The sequence below is a fragment of the Coptis chinensis genome, chromosome 7, assembly GCF_015680905.1.
Source record: "Coptis chinensis isolate HL-2020 chromosome 7, ASM1568090v1, whole genome shotgun sequence".
In the NCBI taxonomy this organism is placed as follows: domain Eukaryota; kingdom Viridiplantae; phylum Streptophyta; class Magnoliopsida; order Ranunculales; family Ranunculaceae; genus Coptis; species Coptis chinensis.
The window spans coordinates 95196066-95214728 of NC_141462.1; the positions used below are offsets into that span (position 1 = coordinate 95196066).

The window sequence follows — 18663 nt, forward strand, 5'->3', positions numbered from 1 at the left end:
TATTACTTCCACCTGTTTTTTACAAACCATTTTATTTCACAAAGCATAGAAAAAATAAAACCTAACTACTTGCCTAACATTTTTCAAAACCCTAGAACAGCAATTCAATCAAATTTCAAGCACTATGTTTTCAATTATGTGTTAGTTACCCATTTTGATTGATTCCAAGACATGGGTATTGCTCAATTTGAGTTTTAAGTTTTTATTTCTACTTGTTTTTAGACTTTTGCAGTTAGAACTTAATGGAAGACGATATGATAGATAAGAGATGGGTTCTTGAATTCCTTCTTCGACAAGCAATTGAAGATAATGTAATAAACCTTCTTTTACCTGCACTTGCCCCTACGATTAACGACCACCGTATGATGAAAACTTTTCTATTGAGAAGGATACGTTGGGAGATAGAAAAAGGTTTGGTTTCGGAGAAGATACTTGAGACACTTGAATTGATTGAAGAGTTGGATTATAGAGAGGGTGTTGGAATATTGGATTCTATGAAGGAGGCGTATTGTGCAGTTGCGGTGGAATGCGTGGTGATGTACTTGAGAGAGGAGCCGAAAAATATGAAAGAGTATAGTAAGGCAGTGGATAGAATTTGGAGAGGGAGGTTGAGTGATATGGAGAAAGGGGAGAAAGTTAGTTTGGTTTCGAGTTGGTCTAAAGACTTGACGAATGTGCTAGAGGTGGCGGTGCGGAATGTTAGTGTTTGCGAGTATTTTTCTAAGAAAGATACACGAAATGATGCTCTCAAATTGGTTCGAGTGTTTATGGAAGAAGTAACAAAAGAAATGGGCCCTTCTTTCTTGGAATTGCTTGGTGAAACAATGTGCGAGAAGGGTGCAGATGTTCCTGTGTTAACTAATACTTCGACAGTTAATCAAGTTTGTGTGGGGGAAGAGTGCTCTTTTCTTGGACATGGTGACAATTTGGGTGAAATTAATGGTGATGTGTCAGAAAATGACTTTAGAAAGATGGATGTGGATTCTTCTGTTGATAACCCTTGTGTAACAACTATGACTTACAACCCATTTCAAACATCTGTATGTCCGAAAGTGAATGAGAAAGGTAAAGGCACACCTCAAAAGTCGGGCCCGTCCTTCCTGGAACCGGCTTCAAATACAGTGCATGAAAAGGCTGTTGCGATACATTTTCCAGATAATACTCTAATATTTGATCAAGTTGGAGGGAGACAAGAATCTTCTGTTAATGCATTGGGTGAAAATTTGGACGAACATCATGGAACCTTTTCAGGAGATGAAATTAGCCAGATGGAGGTGGATTCTGTTGAGGGAGATCCTCATATAACAACTAAGAAATACACTCTTGTCCTAACACCTGATTTCAGGAAAATACAGGAAGCTCTTAACTCTAGTGTTTTAGACTTGCATGATATGGTGAATGACCCACTTCCAGATGCTTTATTCATGGCTGCAACTATATCAGCTGATTTGGCAAAAGAAAAGGCGACTAATGTTCATGCAGCAGAACACCGTAATGAGGTAGACATGGATAGATGTGATCAACCTGTTGACAAGGAATGTGGAGCTGTTCATGTTTCACGACCTAGCTTGATGGAGAGGAATGGGACTGCTCGTACTTATGAGGTAGCTATTATTATTGTTATCTAGTGTCATTTTGGTGTCTTTGGGTACTTATAATTAATTTCAGTAATATGGCTCGAACGTTAATTCTTGTCTCATAAATTTTTGGATATCATTGGTAATTATATTGTTTTATTAGGTAACAGTGGATCCAATTTTCATGTATATATATATATTTGTGGGGAACGTAGTTTGCTTATTAACGGATGTCAAATATGCTAAGCTTCTGCTGAAGATTTAAGGATTTTTTTTCTTCTTTTGAATTCATTTAGGTTGATTCCATAGGCTGATAGGCTTGTGGGTATTAATTAGATAAGTGGCTTGATGTTTAATTGGGATCACATAGAGATGCAAAAGGAACAGTCCTGTTAACAGTATATGTGTAAATACAGGAGTGGTTAATATTTGAGTTTTTGGCTGGAGTCTGAGGTATTTGGTTGATTCCATAGTGTGGTTCTCTCAGTGCCCATTATTAAAATTTTAACCAATTGGATTAAGAAGAGAATATGGCTCCACTGAAAAAGGGGGCCTTTGATATTTTCTTGGAGGAGTTAAATGAATTTTTATGCATATCAAAATTGCTATGTTACATGGACACGCCAAATTTCAAAAATAATCCGTGTCGGATACACATCCATGTGTCTGTGTCGGACACACACGAACACATATAGTATGTAATATACCTCAATTTTTGATATTTTGCCGTGTCCGACAGTTCGTGTCCGTGTCGGATACTGACACACGTATACGTGTCAATGTAACTTAGAAAAATTGAGTTGCCTTTTCGTTTACTGTGTTTTGTTAATTACTGTTATTACTAGTTATTTTTTATTTTTATTTTTTAATTACTGTTCTTGCTTTGGTGATATATTAGATTTTGAGCCTTTTGTGCATAGGTACTTTTTGGTAGGATATTGTCAATGTTATTTAGATGATATACTAGAAGCCCCTTGGTTAACTTTGTTTTGCGAATTACTCGCATTCAACCATGGAAAAGTGTCAGATATATTTATAGCTGCAGTTTATGCAGTTTATGTCCTCCTGTCAATTTCCATTGCTATGATTGATGAAAAGTGAACTGGCAAATATGAAGAATCTAACATGTTTTAGTTTACAATTACTGCTTGATACATATGTAAGCTTTCTTTTAGTTTGATTGCAACTTCTTATCTCTATTCCTACTTCCCTTTTTCCTTTATTCATTGTGCTTATTGGATGCAGTGGGAGGATGATACAATCCATTCCTCTTCTCAAGGATCTCCTAATCGTCCACGCTTACCCAACCCAAGGAGGAGGCTCGTGACTCCTTTAAAAAGGAAACCGAATAGGATTTTGGCTGGAAGGAGAAAACCTAAGAAGTGGAGTTTATTTGAAGAACAAGCTTTAATCGATGCTGTCAAAGAGTGGCGATTTTGAAGTGTTTATTCCTGAAATTTTTCCTCTCTAAATTTCAAAGCTTTTTGTTATGATTGGATGTGAATAAATGGTTTGATATGTTTTTTCCTTTTGTGATGGTGAAGGTATGGGAGAGGGAACTGGTCGGTGATCTTAGACAACAACCGCGAAATATTTGAAGAGAGAACTGCGGTAATTCTTGTATTGGATGTCCGTTTAGAAATTTTTTCCTGTGGACTCGCACCCTTAAAATTAATAATTAAGTATATTTTTACAGGGTGATTTGAAGGACAAGTGGCTTAAATATGACAAAATAGTTGTTTTTAACAATAAATGGTCGATTTTTGCTACGGATCTTGGAGGTATGACCGTATGAGAAATGTTTGTTTACCCAGTGTTTATTATCTTTGCATACCCATGTTCCTCTTTATAAACAAGTCAGTTTTGAGAAAGATATAACCATATCATCAATGGAATAATGGAGCTCATTGCCGTCTCTTTGTATATACCATGCTCTGGGTGTTGACCGGTACAGTTGCTATCTTTTTCATGCAGCTTAAGAATAGGCAGGTTTTCAATCTTATGTTGGGATGTTTGGAATGGTTGGAGAGGGTTATGGATGACCCCATTACCATTGCTTCTCCTCTGCTTGCAGATCAAACTGTTTGCCTCCTTCCATGTATAGTGATATCGTTCCAGGCCTGCACAAAAAAATACTAGTAATTCTGTGTAAAATGTGTGGACGTAGTAAACTATCTTGGGAAACTAGATGCTGAGAATTACTGAGATGAAGTATAAGCCACAAATTCCCATATTGTAACAACAGAAATTTCAAAATTGTTGGCATTTGTACATGGCCATAAACCAAAGAAATAGATTACATGAAAAATGTCCCAATATTTGACTCCTGTTAGAATTCCAATCAAGGTAATATATCCCACATTCCCCATATATTGGAATATATCGACAATCTTTAAGTACATAGTCAAGTGAATGTAGCTTAACGTTCTAGGCCGATTGGGGGTAAAGTGACCCAAAAGTATTTTGGTTGGTTTAAATGTCTGTCCTCATTCTCGTTCTCGCACAAACTGATTTCTCCTCACTCTTCTCTCGCGCCAATCTCTTTCTCTTTCTCTCGCGCTAGGAACTCTCGCCCTCTTCTCTTTCTCCTCACTTGATATCTCCTCTCCTCAACTCGATATCTGAGGTACATTATGTTGATGGGTTGTTTGGAGAAGAGTGTAAGGGATACAAAGGTTTTGGGGTTGCTCAAATCAGCTCTTGTTTGGATAAAGGTGTCGGGGATAAAAAATGTGTTTGGGTTGATCAAATCAGCTCTAGTACTCCTGTTAGGAATCAAGAGAAAAAGGAGAAAGAGGAACCTAGAGCGATGAAAAAGAAGAAGAAAAAAGAAAAAAGGAACTAGGAGGCAAATTCGAGCGAAGCCTTAACCGTATTGGTTGAGAACCTTATTTAGTTTTTGCCAATAGAAGCGGCAATGGTCCATTCCTATGGTCATTGTGGGATTAAAAGGGACTAGGAAGCAAATTCTTAATGAGAATGAGCGAAACCTGATCTGTATTGGTTGAAAACCTTATTTAGTTTTTCGCCAATAGAAGCGGCAATGGTCCATTCCTATGGTCATTGTGGGATTCGAGCCCTTTGCTTGGTGCCTTCTCGAGTTTGAAAATTGGATGGAAGAAAAGATTATTAAGTACTTCTGTCCCTCGAAGAAAAAGTAAAAAGGGGATTAGGAAGCAAATTCTTTATGAGAATGAGCCGAAACCTGATCCGTATTGGTTGAGAACCTTATTTAGTTTTTCGCCAATAGAAGTGGCAATGGTCCATTCCTATGGTCATTGTGAGATTCTGAGCCCTTTGCTTGGTGCTTTACTGAGTTTGAAAATTGGATGGAAGGACTCACTTACTGATGGTTGTCACAATCCTGCTTGACCAGAATTTGTGCCATCAAGTGGAAGGGAAAAGACAAGTCGGCTCTTGTTTGGAGAAGGGTGTCAGGCATTGGTTGAATTTTGTGAGAGCAAATATGAGTTTAGGTGAAAGCGTTCCTAGACCACTTGTATTATTATGTATGCAATCCAGTAACAAAACAATTGGTCCTTTTTCCAGAAACTCCCAAGAAAGGATTGCTATGTCAAATAGAAAGATTTATATGTGAAGGTAACAGTTACCCTTGCCTAGACTGGGTGATGTACAAAGTGGTTCAAGGTTTACTAGCAAAGGATGATGAAACTTGTTATTGTTATTTTAATGTGGAAATATTCTCTTCACACACAGGTGAGTGGATAGGATATCGACTCAGTACTGGCTCGCACTCCGTCATAGTACCGTTCTTTGCAAAGACAGTCATTAGTGAAAGGGGAATTGTTTGTTCGGAAGCAAGATTATATTATTCAAGTATTGTACACTTTGCAGTGTTCAGTTCAAATCCAAACGTTAAGCAACTGCAGGCACCCACGATCTAAAGTTGCATTATAGTTCCAGTTGGGTGAGCCACGAGGAAACGTATGGCTTATGCCGTTTCATGCACTTTAGAGATATGGGAGCTCATTGAAGACGTGTAAACAGGCTTTTGGTAGCCAACCATACTATCATTCAGTTCCTCACTCTTTAAACACCTAAGATCACCTTGTTTAAAACACAATTCTGTTTGGATGGAGGGATGGTATGAATGTGGCTGGGCGGCCCTTACTCTTTTATTTCATATTACATTTTTTTTTTCCTTAAGTGATGTCCTCAAGAAATGCATATCTTGAAATAGGTGTGAGTAGTCACATTTTGTATACTTACTTGCTTTTACATTTTGGTATCAGATATGGGATAATTTTACTGGGAGAGAGCTTCTTGCTGCTGGAGCCATTGGCGTCAAGGATTTGGAAGCATGACAATATTCGAAGAGCAACATAGTTAACATTGGAACTCCTGCATATACATTTTTACAGTGCTTTTTTCACTCAATCGAGTGTGAGTCAACCGGATTTCTCATGCGTAAGTATAGTATTTTGCTGACTATACATGTCATTTTTGCATCAAAGTTTAGTGTTGTCCTTATACTGAGTTGTGAATCTCTGCCTGAGTATACACTGTGTAGTACTTGAGCTTGGTTATTGAGGTCATTCATTCAACAACTTCTGGATTGTCTCGAATGAAAAATTAAAATCAGTTGGACTATCTTTTAAATTTGGTATCTTCCTGTAATGAACTGCTAATAGTCATTAGCGACAGGGGAATACACCATACAGTTAGGATTTTTGTCTGTCTTTGTTGTTGTTCGGAGTATTTTTGCTCTCCAATTGGTACAATTAATGTGTGTTCTCACCATTTCTTCCTATTCGAAGAGTCACCCCGTTACTGGTGAGCCAATCACCAAGTTATATATTGTGTTTGCTTGGTTTTGCTGATATGCCGATTGCTAGATTTTGATGAAGTGGTGTGCAAAGGGTCATTGTGTTTGTTGAAAAAAATAAGTGATCATAGTAGAATGTTACAACAAGAAGGATAGAGCGGTTTGTAGTTACCACTCTTGTACATAAATCCAAAAATTTGTAATAAGTGAGGCTCTCTTGGTCTACCTTGTTTTCAAGATCACAATTCTTCCTCATATATCTACCTGCTATTGCTTATTGGAATGTAACCCTTTTATGTTACATCAGGTGACAATGTTGAACTGACTAGTGTGAATCGGCCAGAGGGAAGGGTTTTTGACTGGCTTTTTGAGCCCATGTCGGTCATGAAAGAGCAGATTAAGAGTCTGCATTTGAAAGAGACAGAGGAACTATATCTGTACAAATTGTGTCTTTATTGTGGTAATGAAAAAAGAGTTAATGCTTGGAACAATAGTGGAGTTCCACCAGTTGATGAGATCAAAAGTGCTCAGTTGCATAGCATTAGTAGAAGGTAATGCAATATCTCTCTTATTTTAAGTCGAGTGGCGTATGTGGTTTAGGGCTGGCTGTATTCTTAATCTGTCTTGTGTTTTTCATTTCAGGTTGCAAGGCTTTTATTCAATGCTTTCTAGATTGCCAAGCTTCAGGCGCCGGTTCCATGAAGTGGTAAAAGCACTAGTGCAAGAAGAAAAAAAGAGGGTGGATGCTGGAACCGCTGACTGTATAGGAGCAGCTGTGTAGCATTCTAATCCTTATTCATTAGATTTTTAAGAAATGCAAATGGTCTTCCTTCTTCCTGTAGAAGGAAAAAACTATGAAAAAACTTTCCATTTGGTGTGTTTTGTTGGATCTTTTACGTAGGCACATGAATTTGATTATAGGCAGAAATGTTTAAGGAGCTAGAGTGTTATACTGTTTCAGAGATTAGATAGACTTAGGATTTAGCAAGCACAAGAGCAACTCATGTATCTGACCCAATAGTTTTGAAGTGAGGATGATTTTCTATCGAATAGGTTATAGATTTTATAGATGACTGTTGTAGTATCTTTAAAATCACTGTAGAAAATCTTTGAATTTGTCAATTGTTTGAATCTGACAATTGTTTTAGTTTATTTCATACAGCATGTTGTAGATGGATATTTGAAAAATAATTGTCTCCATCTATGTATTGCACCTATTTATAGGTTTATTTATTGAGAGTTTAGAGTTTAGGGTATGGTATTACAGAAGCTGATGCAGTAAAGGCGCTGTTAATAACATAATATTCTCAATCGGGTTTAAGGACTGGTCAATAACATGACTGTTAAAAGGGAGATGAGAAAAAAACCAAAAGCTTGTTAATTTTTTAGTGTGCTTATTTGAGTACACATGAGGCAGTTATGGTCTACAAAAAGATTCAATCAATATTGTTACACTTGAATAAACTAGACAATGATATAGTCTATTTTAATTAATTTATCTATCTAATTATCAAAAAACTAGCATTTCACCCGGCATGGCCGGGATTGTTTTATTGTATGCTTTAAACGTTTGGGTTTACCTGTATTTTAGGCTTAATTTTTATAAAATTATTAGAGTCAACTATACTTAACTGGCTTAGTCCATTTTGGCGACATGGGGATGTAAAAAATGGGAAGAAAAACAGTGAGATGGAATGATAGATCATTAGGGAACCTTTATAGCTTAAAAAAAAAAAAAAAGGAAAATCTGAAATTTTTGAAAAAATATAAAAAAATAAATTAGTCGAACCTCACATTTCAACAATCTAAAAAGAATAATAACTACATAATATCTGTTAAAAACCAATGCCGAATCTTACTTAATATACTACTCAAATTATGGACAATAGTACGGGATCTTGGTGGATTTGAACCACCGATCTCTTGGGATGTATTTCACATTCAAGTGCTCTTCTATGGAGCTAAAGATCAACTTTAAAATGCCAATTTGCAACATAACCAAAACTAAAGATCCACATTCAGTTTTTACTTAGGCAATCGGCCTTGGTTTACTTCTTTGGGTGCGGTGAAAACCTCCATCACCACAGCAGTTGTGAGTGAACCTTATTTGTAATATTCGTCCTTTTTCTAAAACAAACAAACAACGCGTGAATTATTTGTGAACTCTTATCTTTGGAGTCCTACCAAAGCATGAAAGCTTACGAAAAGAAAGAATGAAAATTATATCGTTCACCTAGTAGTCGAGGACATTCAATCGTTATTTGCATTTTTGGGATGTCTTGTCGATATCGCTAATAAGGTGAATCTCTTCTAAACGCTTTTACATCTTTGCCCGAGTTGGACCATAAGATTACTCACAGGAGTAGTTCGAGTTGGTACCCTTTTGAAGCGAAAATGGAAACATAAATACATATGGAAAGTATCATTGTACAATTTGTTTTTCAAAATTGAAACTTCAAAGCTCAAGTAGAAGAAAATTATAAAACTACAACCTTGGTGGAATTTGCAAATGTTCTCCCAATTTGACCATTTCGACAATGCCTTACAACCTGGCAAGCCATCTCATTTGACATAACATCATATAAACCGTCCCTTGCTAATATGACAAACTCGTCTTTCTCCGTTAAACTTTGTTATCTTGACCTTGATACAGAAATCACATACGGTTTAAAGTATTGATCGCCTACATTCATCATATTTAGATCTTAATTACGTTGAGAAGATAGCATAAACGTGAGGAAGTAAGACTAATTCCATTTCTTAAAGGATAAATCATTGGACATACCTATGGATCGAGAAGTAGCAAGCACTCCAAAGTACTCTATAGCCATTCCAATTTATGACTCTTCCCACCGTGGCTTCTACTCTATCAATTTCATCCGGTCTATCAGTTACTGAGAAAGATGTAGTATATTGTATAGTGGACTCAAATTGAAATTTTTGTTTGAACTATTATTTTCTTCAAAAATATGGAGGTGGCAATGGCGAATGTTAGTATAGGTTATGATTGTTAGTAGAATGATATATTTGATTTAAGTTCACAACCATCTTCATTATCTATTACTAATCACTTCCAAGTTTGTTTATAAAAAATAAGAATAATACTATGTATATGTTGTAATAATACTATGTATATGTTGTTGAATCACTTTTTGTGACAAACATTGGCGAGGAAGAGATTAAGGCTAGGTGAAAAAAACAGTTGTCAAAGTAGTTGACTGGTATGTCTTACATGTATTTTGTCTATCTCTATGGGATGTCAAATCTATTAAAAGTTTGGCGTGTCATGCTTTAATTATGTGTATTTTCATTAGGATGATTATGCAGCTAATGATGATATATATGAGGAGAAATTAAAGAAAGAGACGTTGGCATTTTTCATGGTGGCCACGTAAGCTTAAATCCTTATTGTGCTAATTTTTTGATAAAATCAGTATTCTTTTTTTTTTTTCCTATTCCAAATGTCATTTTTTAATTTACTAATTGAGGTGCACATACACGATTTTGCCTAAATGATCATACATACAGTTCATCTAAATGATCATATTCATGTTTCCCCTCTCAATGGCTGATTATTATATGTGCCAAATGTAAACCCTATAATTTTTTGAAAGACGTGACAAAATTATAATTAATGATAACATACACAAAGAGTCCAAGGGATAAAAGGAATGACCTGATCCTTAAAACCTTTGGAGAGAATTTCATCAGCCTCATCCAGTACAAACATCTTGATGCTATCAGGGCGGAGGGAGTAGCAGTCTTTCCTGTTCCAGACTGTGCTTGTTGGATCACATCAAGCCCCTTGCAGAAGGGTACATTCCCCCTTTGCTGAATAGCAGAGGGCTTCTCAAAACCTACAAAAACAAAAAGAAAAGTAAATCACATGGAATTCTTATTTCTAGGAGAACCAAGAGCTACTCATGATGCAGTACAATATGCAAAACACCTATTTACAACAGATAATGAAACCATGAGAGCAAAAGTGCGACTTATGCAACACATACCGCCAAATAATCATTCAAACCAAAAACCAACAAACTCGATTTTCCTTGTAAATTCAAGCGATTACCCGACTAAAAAAATATTATTCGAATATTTCTCAAACTCCCAAAGAAAATATCTCACATGCTTATGAAAAACTGAAAGGCGCAACTGATACTTACCATAAGCATAAATTCCCCTGAGAAGGTTCTCTTGCAAATTCATTGCATCAAAACCCGTCAGCAGTGAGTCTACACACATCCAATCAAAAACCCAAAAATACAATATCATATTCCACATCCAATAATAAAAGCTCAAATATATAAATCCAGTAAAACATACAAATCATTCATCTTCGAATCATACTGACTACCATCGAACTGAGATCCTTCTGGTGCTAATCCTGCCATATCTGCAAACCAACAATCGATTATTTATAAATCAGCAGAAAAGAAAAAGATTAAATTATAAAAATAAAATAAAATTAGATCTAAATCTTGTCTGCCCATATACCTCCAGCGATCTATTTGAAAAACAGGAAGACATGTTAACAGAAGTATGAAGAGCGCCTAAAATAAAGTTCTTAACCATTCCAGTACGTCCAGCGATCTATATAAAAATAGGAAGATAAATAAACAGAAGTACGAAGGCTTAATCCATCACTTAATTTCTTATAAGCTTGGCACATATGATCTATCAAAATTATGCAGGGAATTAAACCATTATTACTTCCATTTCTTATGTGTTTGATACACACATGTATATATAGACATACAATGAAGTACTCTGTAATTTGTGCAAGTTTCTCAAAGTTATAAAGATTGTACCAATCAGAAAAAATGCAACGGTATCTAGGTGGATCCATGAGAATACAAATACATGTATATTTCAGTCACAAACAGTTCATATAATACAATGTGCAGCCTATGACTTAAGCCTCGTGTATATATAGAACTAAAAAAGTATGAGCATAAGTACTTCTATGGTGATCATGTGACTGGTATAGGTATATAAAAGCCTATATGCTGGTGAAACAGTCAAGAATTGCTACCCCATTGTACTTTTATCAAAGGTACATCTATAACCTTCTGCTTTTTGTCCTCCCTCCTCCAGTGAGTCATCTTGATTTTTAAGAAGAGATACGAAACCAAGGTACTACAAAAATTACGTTGCTGATTCTGCTACTTAGAAATGCTTTTTGAGAATTATTTCAGTTTATTGGTTTCTTGAATTCCACTTTCTTTTTCATTACATTAGTTAACTCTCAGAATTCTTAAATAAATTACGCAGTTGTTTTGTGTGAGTATTACATAATATTGTCTTCCACATGTAAGAAATTGAAAAAAGTTCCAGTGGCCAATTACGTAGATTAGGATATCCCACATAAGTTTCAGCAGGTCTACAAAACTCAACCAACTGTAGTTCATTGCATTTTTGAACTACAAAATCGCAACTGCAAATGGATTAGCAAAATTTAATCCCATATCTGTTCATGTATAGTTTCAGGTCATATACCAAGCCAGACCTGTGTGAGTAGATAGCCCCAGAAAAGGATGACTGAATTAGACCAACAGTTGCAGGATTCCAGTTGTACTCTGCAGACATCGGAAGTATGGCAATGCTCATATTCACCTGCCATGGATAGTTTATATTATACACAATGCAGAGCGCGCACAATTTGTAGGTTCAACAGTCAATGGTAACTACAGACGAAGGTAAGGACTCAGGGTATAGCTTACACGATCCATATTGCAGAGGAGAAATGCTGAAAAACATAGTAGTACAATCACCCAACGTTTTGGGAATTTCTCCTGCCAAGATGAAGTTTTCTCCACATCTGGGACTTCTGAAAATTCCATTGAGTCCAAATTCGGTCCTTCTATGTCATATGGCTCTGCTTTATAGTTGGTCCGTGTTTTAGTTGCCTTAAGGTACTCAATCTGCTGCCATTGTGTACCATATATGCCAAGTTTATCCATCCTTCTTGGCTGCGCCCAAGTGGCACTAAATGTACCTGAAGAAAGAAAGCATTCGCATCTTCCTTGAATTCTTCGTTTAAGACCACCGCTGTGAAACTTTTTGCAGAATCTTGTGTAGGTTGAGAGAGGCTGCTCCAATTCAGCATTTCGCTTCATACTGCTCTGACATGAGAGAAAGATGCGATGCACAACAGGGCTAAAATAGTTTCTAGACATATAGGAATAGTTTCCTTTTGGAATATGTAACATTTTGTTCATTCTGTTCCCCCTTGCACAGATCGCACTGACACCACCCAAATGCTCTCCTTTTTGGTGAAGTAGCCTGCTCCAGTTCATAAATTTTTTCCTGTCAGAATCATTTTATTACTGTCAGATATTTGAAATTATTAAATGAAGAAACTCTTAATCTTTCCCCCCTCCCCCTCTTGATTGTGGTGGGGGAGTGGGTCATACACTCATACCCCCATAGAAATCAGTATGCAATAGTTAGATGAGCACAGTAATTCAGACATATCCTCCTGATGTGAGGTAAGAGTTACTCTGCCAATTTTGGCCCCAATTCCTTGACATAGCTTGCCACCCTGTTTTAGGACCCTTTGATGGACACAGCATGGACATCACCAGCACCAGCAACATTGGTAATCAATACCAAGTTGAAGTAAGAATGTCCATTGACAGTGAACCTTATTCCCCTTTCTTTACACAAGGCACCCTGAAAAGACGAAGGGATAATTAACTTTAGTATTCATTTAGAAGCTGAAACTGAAAGGTGCTTTTGCTATCCATAAAAGCCTTGGTCATAAACTCATAACCTTCCCTAATATTAATTGGTAAATGGACCGGTGATTGCAAGGACAGGGAGTTAGGTTGCAACTTTATATTAGCGGCGTCTGTCCTCGATTAAGTTAGAACCCAACTCTTGACGTAGGTAATATGTCAAAGCTCGTAATATATATTATATACCTTTTCCATTTTTTTCTATTTATTTTTTGGCTATATGTATTTGCGGTGTCTAGCATGAATCCAAAATTACCATCGTCCAAAAAATGTGACCTATGCATGATTCTCCACACATTTTTATTTGAAAAGTGATTCAAAAAGAATTACTGAATTTTGTTTGGTTACTCAAAATTTTGTTTGACTTGATAGATTTTACGCTAGAAAAAATCGTGTGCGACATAAACAAATATAAAATCAGAAATTATCACGAGCACCCAGACAATTAAGCCCGGAGTAGTTCCGTACCTTCTGAAGGATACGGGAACGATACCGGCTCTGTATTGCGCAATTTGCAAGAAAGCAGGCTCTGCCAAATCAAAATGTTGAAGAGGAGGATTGCACCAGCCACCATTGTCATTGGGCTGAGCAGGGTTAGGTGGGCAAAAATTTGTAGCAGTGACTGTGATGGTTCCGGGCAAGCACCATCTTGGGTCATCGTTGCATCTCATTTGATAACATGACCCACAACTTAATCCATTGTTGAACAAGGCGGTACTAAGAGCTGCAGTGTCAGTACCATACCCTTGACTGTATAAGTTACCATACCCACACGCCCTGCCTGTAATTTGAAGAACATATGTTATTAGAATTCAACACCATTCAAATAACAAAATGTCAGGTATTGGATATTAGTTGGATTTTGCAAATGATCAAACATTCCAACATAACATTATCCTTGTCTGTTAAATTACATATTTAACCTTACAACTATCTTTTCCTTCAATTTTTTAAGAACTTCTACAATATGATCACCTATCAAGAATAAGAATATGAAACATACCCATTGTGCCAGAAGCATCACCGCCACCATAAAATGTGGCATGAGCACCTTCCCAACCACCATAGTCACCATAAGCTCCATGCAAGAATATATTGAAAAGAGTGAACAAGAGAATAGGAAGGGTATTATTATACAACAAATGAATTGCCATTGCAATAGTAAAGAGAGCGTGAAAGGAGAGGGAGGACTATGTAATGCAAGTGTTGCTGCTATGATGCTTTGGAGTAGTGGTACTTGTTTGTGCACTTATGGTGTATTTATAGAAGTGTGTAAAGTGTTACAATTCAAGGCAAGTTGGGGAAGTTGGAGAGGTGGCATTGTTTGCAAAAGAAAGAGACAATATAGCGGTTCTCACGCATTAGAGGATTTAGAGCCGGCCAAAGCCAGAAAACGGTTTCAAGTAAGTAATTGCTCAACACAAGTGCACACATGCATTTGTTCCAGTTGGGATACCAACCGCTAAGCCTTATGGCCTACCCGCACATGCATTTCTTAACCGCTTTCTCGCTCCTATTTTCTAAAAAAAAATTATTTCAATTTAAAAAGCGTTTTTATTTTTGGGTAAATTATCGATACCCTCAGATTCAAAGATCTCTCTCCCACATTCAAACATCATTAGCTACCGCGATATCCCCCACATTTTCAAATCGTTAAAAAAAAAAATGGAACCATATAATAAATCGTAGAGGTTACCAAAATACCCCTCCTAAACTTTGTTTACTGATCTTGACCTTTTTTACCATCTCTCTCCCAAAGTAGAACTAGAGTGTGTCAATATATAGTCTATAAGTTCGATTTAATCTAAATTCCATTAACTCATTTTGTGCAAAGTGTGTCATCGTTTTGTTTGTAGAAGTTTAGTTATTAGAGTCTTGTTCTTAAATCAAGAATCGCCACCACTCATTAGGTTCTCTATTCAAATTTCCATCATTTCAAACCGGATTTCCTGCGGATTTCACCGGTATTTGAGAATTAGGAAGACACAACTAAGATAGCTCATAGTGTACAGGGCGCGTAGCGAGTATATTATTAGAGCAATAATTAGTGCAAGGCAATAGCCAAATTTGTGAGTGCATTATAATAGTGTAATAACATAAATTTGTGAGTGTCAAAAGTGTGTGCGTGAGAGAGAAAGATTGGTGTTTGTGTGAGGCTCATGACATTGTAAACAACTCTTTGTTTATAGTGGATTTGGGTGTGTTTGTGGATGTAGGCAATTGCCAAACCACGTAAATTTCTTGTGTTCGTTTATTCTTTGTTCTTTCATTATTGCTTTAGTAGTTGTATTGGTGTTCTTGTTTTGTCATTAATTCCAAGATCTTGAAGATAATTGTAGTTAGTCGAGATTACTGTGATCTTTAATTCCTAATACTAACAAATTGCCGCCAGAAGACCGAATCAAAACCTCCAACAAATAGTTCAATACTTCAATCACTAAACAAGAAACTATTTTAAGAAGAACGATTATTAAATGAGTTCATAGTATATCAACTCTAAATATAACTGGAGTTGGTTTTTGAATGAGTTTGAATTTGGTGTTTGATTATGATTTTAATTTGCATCCATCTTTGCATATGGTTAATGAATTTTGATAGCTATTATTGTTGATGGTAATTTTTGCTGGTGGTGGTGAAGGAAGAGGAGATTGCAAATTGTGAGGGTATTAGTAGTGACACGTGTCCTTATATGTTTGTCTCTTATACATTGTTTTATTTATAGGATAAAATATCAGGATATAGTAAAATATCAATTTCTGATTTATGGATATGTATCGTGGATATATCATTCTATTTGGGGATAGTTGACATTGTTTCATATGCAAATATCGTAGATATATCTAAAATATCGATAAATATCGTAGATATTGTCAATATTTTTTAATATATTATGATATATAATTTATATTTATTTGAAATATAATGATAAATATTAAATAAAATTGTTATATACACAAAATATCTCTAAATATTGCAATATATATTAAAATATCGATAATATCGACCTCTAAATATCGTAAATATATCTTAAAATATCGTGAAATATCGTTGATATTTGGGTTAATATATATATCTCTAAGCATATCGCAATATTTACATATTCTTTACCGAAATCTCGATATTTATCGCGATATATTGTGATATTTTGTATTATGGTCTTATTAACCATACCATCAAAGGCGGGAGAGAGGAACAACAACAACAACAACATCAACTAACATCTTATATTATCTTGGGGTTAGGGTTTGCGTCAAAAGACTTGAACAACTTCGTCGGCGCGCCGATGCGGAAAACCCAATCAAAGCCAGCCCAATTTTCTATTATCCATAAGCTCACTATATCAAATTTGGAGCCCGGCCGATAAAGATATGGGCTTTTTCAATGTTTAAATCCATTGTAATTGTTGACCTTTTGGATAGATCCGATAGATACTGAGTGTTTTAACAAAATTGTACAAACTCCTAAATCACTTAGAATCGCCACGTCATATTTTGTTGAAAAAGATTTTGAGCCGTCAAATAGGACCTTCGGGGCGGCACACCATTCTGTTTTGTTAGATAGATTTTAATCAAAGATTCCAAACTAAAAAGTTGAAAAGAAACCAACAATTAACGATGGTTTATTTGCATCTAAAACCCAACAAACCCAAATAAATAAGAGTTCAAATCGACCGGTTATTCTAATCAACAGTTCAAAATATTTGTTTGAAATCTTACATGTCAATAGTAAGTTTAGTTCGAGGGGTATTTTTGTAACCTCTAGAATTTATTAATCGATTATGTTTTGTTTTTATTTTTTGACAGTTTTACCAAAACTATTAACTAGCATAAGTTGAAAACGTGGGGTATGGGAGATATCGCAAAAGACAGCTTTAAATTTGGGGGGATTGCTATTTTTTAATTACCCCGTATATTTGTATCGTACACAGAAAAACACGGCTACAATAGTTTAATTGGTGAGTTTAGATCAACTTCTATACTTAATAATGGGAAAATCTTTGTAAATGGCAGTACATTAGTACTATGTTTATATTTCCAAGTTCCAATATTGTCTGTTCGCAAATCATATATATTATATTAACACGATAACACCCTTGAAGAAATTGAGCACAAATCTTGTACATAAGTAATTGATTGCAACTCCACACTCTCTCCATTTCTTGTGCAACATATACTATACAAGCATTACAAAACTTCAAGACAAGGTAATTTTTATAAAATGGGAAAATCTATCCATTTTTGTACTACAGGTTTGGAATTTTGATCACATCAGTTATCCAGATTGTGACCATTTGATTTTGGTACACTATGCAATTAACCAAAAAGGAAATGTTTATACAACCCGTATTAGAACATGTTGGATCCACTAATACTTTACATTACCTAAGCTCAATATTGGATTAGAAAAATGACCATGTTCATCTTTAGGGAATTATAGCAGAGTGCCAAGTGACTGCCAAAAGATAAATCAAGATTTCAATTGCTTTGAGATCCGTAGATCACTTTGAATTTTCTTTTTCACGTCTTAAAGAGTAAAAGGGAGGGTCGTTGGAAGAACAGAACATTAAAGAGATGTTTCTAATGTCATGTGACCTGTCTCACCTGTATATGACATGGCAATCATGGATGCTTACATGTTTGCTTTCTGATTGCACAGTTGAATCACATGGAGCACCATATTAATTTGTTGGCGGATGACGTGGAACCTGGTCAAAATATAAGACTTTTTGGTTGGGGGACGGTGCCTACTACTTTGATCTGTACTTCATCTGTTTTGCATCTTTTTCTTCAAGAACATATCATTCTTTTTATGTTCTTTTTGGATCTGTTAGTAAAAAAATTGCATGTTTTTTCCGATAATCTAGTAAATAAATTGCATATGATCTCTGTAACTTTCCCCGAATTATAAATTTGATATAACAGTCACACGGTTAATGTTAAGCACTAATGGTTTGTGCTATTAAAAAGTAGAAAATATTGACCACAAACAGACGGAACTCTGCCTATTTTTATTTTTGTTTTTGCTTTTTCTTGTGACTTCTTGGAGGAGAAACACGAGGAAAATCACTTACGCATATATATGACTCTAACTATTGAGCTATTAATAAATGCTGTGATTGATGTGCAGTAAGTGAGAAAAAGAAAAAGATTTATAGATCATCATAACACAATCATGAATTCACTCAAATCTTTAATAAATAAAAAAATGAGGAGTCGAGTGAATAGTGATTGGTATAGATGTAGGGATATTTTGGTAATTTCACAATTTTTTTTGTTTTTTTTCTATATTTTAGAGGTAAAATTGTATTTTCACAATTGTCAAACGTGTATGTTTAGTGGGCTCTAGGATTGGAAAAATAATTGCACATAGAGGTAAAATAGTAATTCAATTCTATTGTAAATTTAAAATTAAAAAAAATAATAATAGTGGGGCTTGAAATTGTTCTACGTGCATGAGACTAGTTATAAATAAGTGATTTTAATATGTTTAAGTTGGTCATGTGTACTTAAGAGTTAAGACGTTAATTCTAATGATCAAGGGTTTGTAACCTAATGATCAA

At 35.6% G+C, this 18663-nt stretch overlaps 2 protein-coding genes and 2 pseudogenes across 4 annotated transcripts; 2 read left to right on the plus strand and 2 right to left on the minus strand.

The window, feature by feature from the left end:
- On the plus strand, nucleotides 1-5902 carry LOC147490205 (uncharacterized). The gene is made up of 6 exons (XM_086574825.1): nucleotides 1-1604; nucleotides 2823-3004; nucleotides 3122-3188; nucleotides 3274-3366; nucleotides 3552-3659; nucleotides 5831-5902. Exons 1-6 carry the CDS (start codon nucleotides 243-245, stop codon nucleotides 5900-5902), a joined length of 1884 nt encoding a protein of 627 aa, XP_086430951.1. The 5' UTR covers nucleotides 1-242.
- On the plus strand, nucleotides 4881-7515 carry LOC147490206 (putative membrane protein At3g27390). Its single transcript, XM_086571449.1, has 3 exons — nucleotides 4881-6005; nucleotides 6671-6914; nucleotides 7006-7515. Exons 1-3 carry the CDS (start codon nucleotides 6002-6004, stop codon nucleotides 7142-7144), a joined length of 387 nt encoding a protein of 128 aa, XP_086427575.1. The 5' UTR covers nucleotides 4881-6001; the 3' UTR covers nucleotides 7145-7515.
- A 2396-nt stretch (nucleotides 7516-9911) lies between these two features.
- Nucleotides 9912-12817, minus strand: LOC147490207 (eukaryotic initiation factor 4A-15-like; annotated as a pseudogene). The gene is made up of 5 exons (XR_015202238.1): nucleotides 12087-12817; nucleotides 11873-11979; nucleotides 10690-10759; nucleotides 10530-10598; nucleotides 9912-10220 (listed from the first exon to the last, which is right to left on the minus strand). The product of XR_015202238.1 is annotated as a eukaryotic initiation factor 4A-15-like (transcript).
- LOC147490208 (expansin-A4-like) lies at nucleotides 10838-14262 on the minus strand (annotated as a pseudogene). Its single transcript, XR_015202893.1, has 7 exons — nucleotides 14107-14262; nucleotides 13572-13884; nucleotides 12837-13038; nucleotides 12574-12672; nucleotides 12087-12488; nucleotides 11863-11979; nucleotides 10838-10870 (listed from the first exon to the last, which is right to left on the minus strand). The product of XR_015202893.1 is annotated as an expansin-A4-like (transcript).
- Nucleotides 14263-18663: the final 4401 nt, after the last annotated feature.